The sequence below is a fragment of the Condylura cristata genome, unplaced genomic scaffold (genome assembly GCF_000260355.1).
Source record: "Condylura cristata isolate star-nosed mole 26May11 unplaced genomic scaffold, ConCri1.0 scaffold00020, whole genome shotgun sequence".
NCBI lineage: Eukaryota > Metazoa > Chordata > Mammalia > Eulipotyphla > Talpidae > Condylura > Condylura cristata.
Window position 1 is genome coordinate 28050458 of NW_004567121.1, and position 7296 is coordinate 28057753.

A 7296-nucleotide genomic window follows, 5' to 3' on the forward strand; every position below is an offset into this window, starting at 1 on the left:
GCCCCCCGGCAAGGTGCAGGTGTCCTGTTGGACGTCACAGCCCCCCGGCAAGGTGCAGGTGTCCTGTTGGACGTCACAGCCCCCCGGCAAGGTGCTAGACGAGGCTCAGGGACTTGCCGCACTCTTGCTTCCTCCGAGCTGACTGCAGCTTAGCGAGGTGGGGAAAGCCTTAAAGAAGGGTAGGAAGATGGGCGGGAAATGGGTGATGGCCAGGGGCAGGAGGCGCCTGGAGTGTAGGTGAGGATCTGGCACGTGTTTGCTCCTAGAGTCAGCACGGATAGAGGGAGGGCTGGGCCCTGGGGCTCGTCAGAAAGGACACAGACATGGCCAAGGAAGAAATGGGGAGAACAACATCCCGTCCAGGTGCTAAAACCGTCTGATGAGTCAGAGCCGGGCCTGGAGAAAGGGGACTGATGGAGTGGGAGAATGCCAGCCGGCCTGGGGGTCAGAGGGCCGCAGTGGAGGGCAGCAGGGCTTAGACAGTCCAGACATGTGCAGAGGCCCTGGCCTTCCGTGCGCACAGAGCCGGGAGGGCGCGGGAGGCTGTGAGCAGAGGTGACGCGGAGAGGAGACAGGTAGGTTTACTCTGAGGGAAACTCACGCTCCAGACGGGAGTGCGAGCGTCCAGCCAGGTCCCGGCCTCGGTGGAATGTTCTGGGCCAGAGGCGCAGCAGCTGCTTCCTTCGCCTCTTCCTGTACCCCCCCCCCGGCGTGGCTTTCCCCGTGGCCTCTACTCCCCTGAAGCACGCAGGGCCCTGCCCTGGCCACGGGCCGGGGGGGCCCTCGCCTGGCGCCTCCTGGCCTTCGGGGCGCTCCGTCTGGGGGCCGCGCTGCCAGCATCTCTGCTGCTTCTCTTAGCATCTGCTCATCTCTCTCCACGTGCGCCGAGTTCCTGCACGCCTGTGACTCTCCTAGTGAAAACGTCTGAATTCCTACTTCTGTGGCTTTCGCTCTCACCCTGAGGGGAGAGTGGTGAGAATGGGAGGAGAAACGGACAGGGGCTTTAAAGCATTGTATAGGTCCTAGGAGGTGTCCCCGAAGCTAAGCTGAAGCCATTTTGTGGGTGCAGCCGTAAAACCAAGTTTTTAAGGACAAGCCTTTGACTGTCTGCCGTGATCTGGGCCTGGGGTTTCACCGTAGGGCGATGTGGCGGTAACTGCTGTCACCTGGGAGTTAGAGAGCAGCAACATCAACCACAGAGAGAGTGAAGATTGGCTGGCTAGGGTTTGAAACCCTCCTGCCACCAGTAAGCGCCCCGTCAGGCATCGTCTGCTCGCTGCAAAAGCGTGAGCGCCCGTGAGCACTTCTGAAGAACTCACGACCAAGTGAACCTCCCCTGCCCACCCTGGCGCTGTCTGGCTGCACCCGGGGGTGCATCTGCTCCAGCGGGGTGGGTACCCTTCCTACATTGCACCCCTCACCTCACACAGGAGTACTCGCGCCCAGAGGCCAGCGGAGGTGAAGCAGACTTAGTCACTTCCCCATTTTACTCCAGAGCCTAGCTCACGTCAGGTCCAAGCCTCCACTTTCTGCCCCGTGTCCCTCAGCAGCGCCTCTCCCAGAGGCGGCCCCCTCCGGTGCGGGGAGCTGTAAAGCCAGCCGGCGCAGTTAAGGAACCTGTCGTGTCTGACAGGCTGGTGGCGGCGGCCTCTGTGAGGAGAAACACGGGGAAGTACAGGCAGTGTGAGGCGCCAGGGCGAGCCAGGCTGCCTTGGCAGATAAACCTGCTGCAGGAAGGAAACACTCCTTATCAGCGCTGCATGCACGTCCACCTCGTTCCCTGCCAGCGCCACGTGGGCTGCGCCCTCCCTAACTGCTCCCTAGACTCGGCAGCTTCTCTCCACTTTGGTACTTTCATTGTTTTCCCCTGCCGAGGGCCCCCGTCCCCGTGGCTGTGTCATGTCAGCTGGGGCTGCGTGGTTGCCGGTGGCACCACTGCCCGCTGCTTTCATGCCTGGTCGGGAAAAGCTGACGCAACCGTGACATAGGAAAGGCGAATCCCAGAATCACGGGCGGGGCCGGGAAGTCCCCTGGGAGAAGGTCCAGGGTGGTGAGACGCCCCTGCGTAACCTGGGTGTGTTGTCTGCCGCACAGGTTAGCGGAGGAGCCGGGCGGCGGAGGAAGCTCGGTGAGTAGAGTTCTGTGCCCGCCCCGTGCCCAGCCCCTGCTCTTTAAGCGCCTCGTTTCCCTCCCCTTTGTTCGGTCACGCGTCCCAGCCCCGAGCAACGCTGGCAGGTGGAGAGCCAAGCGAGGCCTTCCTTGGAAGACCGCCCCGGCCCCTTCCCGGTGCCCAGCACACGTGTTGCCCCGCGCTGGGCCCAGCCCAGGCTTCAGGTGCCTCGGTGGCCCCGGTGCCAACATGCAGTTGGCAGCTAGACACTGCTGGCCCGCTGGAGTCTGGTCAGCCGGTGTCGGAGGTCACTTCCCAGGGCTGTCCCTGCCCCCTTGTTCCTGATGTCCCGCAGGCACTGTCCTTTCTCTCTGGGCCAGCACTCTAGGGCCTGTCGCCACGGCCAGCACTCTAGGGCCTGTCACCCAGCGCTGTCCTGTGCTGCAGCCCCTGGTGGGTTCCATCCTGTGGCATCATGCTGACTCCAGAAAACCCACCGAGGCCTTCCGTGGTGCCTGGCCAAGCTGCTCCTTCTCGCTGCCTCACCAAAAAGTGAAAGTGTAAATTTCCCCCAGAGAGCTTGTGACTTTGGGGATGAGTCTTTAGCATTCTCCCAGCTCAGGGCCTAACTTTTGTCTAGTCCCAGTTCCAAGATACTGCAGCTTCTAGGTGTGCTCCCTGGAAGGGAGGGGCTAAAAAGCATGGACCCCCGGCCTTTAGAAGAGCTCTTTCAGGAGCAGATGCCCTGTCCACATGAGAGCCCTCTTTAGTCCTCTCTCCCACCCTTTGTGTTTCAAGTTAGGCCTCAGATCTGCAGGCAGAAAAGCAGTGCCGAGCCCCTGGAGCCAAGAAGAGGAGCACTCCCTGGGCCTGGGTCTGGGACTTTGGGAATAGTCTCACCCCCACACACACCCCCACCCCCCCACGCCCCCATCCTCACGCTCTCCAGGCCCTTGAGCCTGAGCGGCACTGACTCAGGGATCCTGCAAGCTGGAGAAAGTCTCTCGCTGCCTGGAAATCATAGAGCCCCTGGGGCTTGGGCAGGCGTTTACCCAAACTCACTGCACATCAGACAAGGCCCTTTCCGACAGCAGGCCTAGGCTGCAGCAGCCAGCATGGAATCAGGAGCAGACTTGCCCTTCCAGAGCCTGCCAGAGCCCCTCGCCCCGAGCACAGAGGAACTGGGGATAAGGACGGGCCTATCAGGGCCACATGGCCCCCCCCCCCCCCCCCCCGACTGTGGCGGGCCAGAATCGGAGGGGGTCCACTCCTAACCTGGTCATCTGACTCTGCCTACAAAGAGCTATTAGCAACTCACCAGGAGTGGAGTCAGGCAAAGCGCAGAAGCTGTACAGCCTTTATCACAGACCCTGGGCGGGCTTGTTCCCTGGGCTCAGGACTGTAAGCCATCTCCCACCTCTGTGCCCCTCCTCAGCAACTCTGCAAACCACACCTTGCAAGCCACATTCTTCCCTGACCCTGGGACCTTAGTAACAACCCCAGAGACTGGGTGGCTCTGGAAGAGAAAGTCCCTTTCCCCAAAAGGGCATCATTTTTGTCTCAGAGTGTTAAGCTGAAGAGGTAAGTGCCCCCCCCCCGCGCCCCTCCTCCCTCCGCACCCCGGCTCCAACCGGACAGAAGTTTGCCGCCTTTGCGGAGACCCTCACGGTGCCCTGAGTGACAGCACCTCTGTCCTACACAGGCTCAGGGGACGCGGACCAAGCTGGCATCGGGGAGAGGAAGGCGGGGTCCACCCCCGGAGCCGCATTCCTGCCTGTCTTTCTGCCAAACAGCTGGACCAGGCCTGAGGCTGCCAGACGTCACCACCCGCCAGGGAGAGGGGAGCCCCAGCCCTGGGCGCGGGAGGGGCCGCGACGGGCCGGCGCAGCTGGTGGGCCTCCCTGCCCAGTCCTGCATGAACTAGCAGCACCATCACCCCCCTCAGGGCATGGTCTCATCTCTGCCACAGGAATTTACCGGGAGGTTGAAAAGAGAAAAGAAACAGCACGAGTCTCCTGTGTGTGCGCCTTGATGGAGTTCTTGCTGGCTTGCTGCCGGCGCGCTGGGGGGAGTCGGGCACAAATTCCGCCCTACCTTTGACCTTTAAAGAGCAACAGGTTTTCTTCCCTGTCTTGTGCAAAGACATTTTCAGCCCTTGCTCAGTTCTACAGACATTCACACTCTGGCCACAGTGCTAAAAATAGCCTCCTTCCTTTCTCTCACACTGGTTAGGCTTCCGCCGCCCCGTTTGATGCCGCTGCTCTGCAGCCTAGGAGGAAAGGAGGAGCAGAGAGCTCTGCACTGCTGCCCCGCGGGCGTCTCCTCCCGCGGCGAGGATTCCGCGGCCCGCCGGCCCCGGGGGCGGGAGCGCTGCCCGCGGCCGCCAGGGGGAGCGCGGCGCGGCGCCGCCCGGCTGGGGCGCCCCTCGGCTCTGGCGCACGCGATAATCAATCCCAATTCCCGGTGATTTCCATTTATTTTTTTTCCTCCTCCCTGGGCTCCAGGATGTTATTTTTAGTGAAGAACTGCTATAAATATTTATAAAGGGCAGTGACTGGAATGAAGTCAGAGGCCCCACAGCCGGCTCTCGCACCGCCTCGCTCACACACCTCTGCAGACCCCTGCCTGTTGCGCGGCCCGCAGACAACCCACAGCCAGCCGCAGACAGACACATGGGAGGGGACGCTTTCCGCCCTCCCCCTCCAGGACGCCCCCTAACCTACCTCGAGGCGCCTCACCCCATCCTCCTCCAGGTCCGGGTCGGTGTCCTGCTTCCTGGGGTGAGGGCAGGTGCATTGAGAGCCGGCTTGCTGCATTTGAGGGCAGGAGAGAAAATGGGAGGCCGGGAGCTGGTTCTCCGCCAGCCCAGGAGAAGCCCCAGGCCTGGTGGAGGGCTTGCCCCGACCCGCTGGGGCTCCCCCTGGGGCTCCCCCTGGGGCCTTGTTCCAGCCGCTGGAAGCCCACAGGGGCTCTGGCGGAGGCCAACAGGAGGGAAGGCCTTCACCCACCCAGGGAGCAGGGCAGCGGAATCGTCAGGGACGCTCTGGGGGCACGGTGCCAAGTGATGGTGAGAGTAGGGACCCAGAGGCTGTGGGGTGACAGCACCCCGCCACCCTCACCTCATACTTTGTGCCCTGCCCCCAAGTCCAGGGCAGAGACCCCCTCCAGTTCTCACACCGTTTCTTGCTTCTTCCAGAGCACAAAGAGTCAAAGGGAGGGTCAGATGGAGAACACCCTGCCAAGGCTCCCCAACAGCTGGGCTCCCCAACGCTGAGTGCAGGAGGCACGTGTGGGGCCCACTTGCCCACTCCTGCCAAAGGCTGCTGGAGCCCCAGGGCCGCCCACCGCCCTCTGTGGCCTCTGCAAAGAGCAGTTAGTGTTCAGCCCCCGGGGCAGGAGAGGCTCCGTACTCCTCACCCGCCCTCACCAGCACCTGGGGTGGGGAGGGAGCCACAGTCTGAACTCGGATGCCAGCCTGACGGTGTGAGGGTTCCATTTTTATGGGGTTCTTGCCTCAGTTGCTTTCTTGGCCAGCTAGACCGTCACCGTGACCCCAGCCCCTGCGGCTGGAGGTCAGCTTTGGAATGCAGGGTCAGGCCAGACCCGCTGGGCGCCTTCCCTCCACCCTGACCTGGACACGGGTGTTCACCCTAGACTGGGCACTTCCTTCTGAATTGTTCTGTGACTTCTGGGGAGGTCATCCCATCCAGGTAGACGACCCTTTTAGAGAGCATGTTTCAACATAGCTGCCCTCCGGGTGCTGAGGCCACAGTTGTGCCGTGCCCAGGTCCCTAAAGCCCAGTCACGCTCAGGCTCGTTTGCTTTCACGGCCCTCTCCTCTGCTCGGTGTGCTTTCTCCCCAGGCAGATCCTCCCCTCTGCATCACTTACTCCCTGCTCGTAGTCCGTGACAGCTTCGGAAAGGTGCAGTTGCTATGGCAATGCCTGGAACTATCTGAGTTCCTACTGCACCTTCTGGAAGAAAAGGGCTTGTGAGGAGCTATTCAGTGGGTCCAAGTCTGGCCTTCCCTGGCCTTGACAGGTCTGTCCAAAGAGGGAGACTCCTCCAGGCTGGAAGTGTGGGAGATAGGTCACCCATCTCCGTAGAGAAGGTTCTCCCATAGCCGTGAGCCACATGCACCTGCATCATAAAACTAAGTGACAGTTTCACCCAGGGCCCCCAGGTGAATCCCATACAACAGATTCGGAATTTCCTGGAATGCTTGTGAGAACATGGATAGCTGGGTGCCACCCCAGGGTTTCTGATTCAGTAGCTCTGGGTGGAGCCAGAGAATTTGCCAGAGAAGTTCTGACAAGCTCCCAGGGTGGTGGCTGCCTTGTTCTCAAAGCACACGTGAGGGTAACTGTTCACGGTTATGAGGTGAGAAGCACCCAACCTGCTGAGAACAGTCATCACTAGGCAGTGGAGAGACCAGAGTCCACTGTCTAAAGGAAGAAACAGAAAAGGGTGTTGGGGTGCTATGCTTTGTTTCAGTTTGGTCCCCAACAATCAACAGACTCCCTGAAGTGAGGGAAAGGGTAACACTGAGTAGGCTGTGAACTTAGAGAAGACCACTATCCCGGACGCCTAGTGGGTCACGCGTGGTCAGTGTCTGAGCAGTGGAGGCCTGGGCCTGCAGGGATAAGGGCACGTCGGCTGTCCCAGGTGCCCAGAGTTGAAGCTTTGACACTAAGTGCTTCCTCCAGTGTGCAAATGCCATATTCCACACTGAATACTCAGGCCCTACTTATCTGAAGCTCCGCCTCCCAATGTGTGACTCCCCTCAGAATCACTCTTAGAGGCCCTGGCTGGATGTTGAGCTTTGCTCCTTGGGGACTGCAGATTGCAGGGACTCTGATGCTTTCTTCACCCACTTAACCCTGCCTAAGAAAATCGTCTGGGTAGTGGTGGGTTTGGGGTCTCCTGCCTTGTGTGTAGGCCGATTGGTGGTTCGTGCTGGTGCCATCTCCCCTCAGCCTCCTACCCTGAGGTGAGGGACGGCTGGGGGTAGGGCCATGGTACAAAGGGCATCACATCAGACTGCCTATCCAGAAGGCCCATTAGTTTGCCAGTTCTCTGAAGGTTTGGTGGGTGGTGACTGCTTTTGCTGTGAAAATACAGAACCCCTGAGAGCGTAAGAGCTAGGCCTTGCTGGGGAGGGGTCCTTTGAAGGAGCAGGTGCCAGG

General features: G+C 60.8%; 1 protein-coding gene across 9 annotated transcripts in view; it reads left to right on the forward strand.

Annotated features, from left to right (window-relative positions):
* The window catches only part of DTNB (dystrobrevin, beta), a 200063-nt gene extending 195935 nt beyond the window's left edge, over window positions 1-4128 (forward strand). For all 9 annotated transcript variants that reach the window (XM_012727567.1, XM_012727562.1, XM_012727565.1 and 6 more), the window contains 2 exons: window positions 2095-2128; window positions 3813-4128. In XM_012727567.1, coding sequence (XP_012583021.1) covers window positions 2095-2099 — 5 coding nt within the window. In that variant the 3' untranslated portion in view covers window positions 2100-2128; window positions 3813-4128. The remainder of the gene's footprint in view (window positions 1-2094; window positions 2129-3812) is intronic.
* The last annotated feature ends 3168 nt before the right edge of the window (window positions 4129-7296 follow it).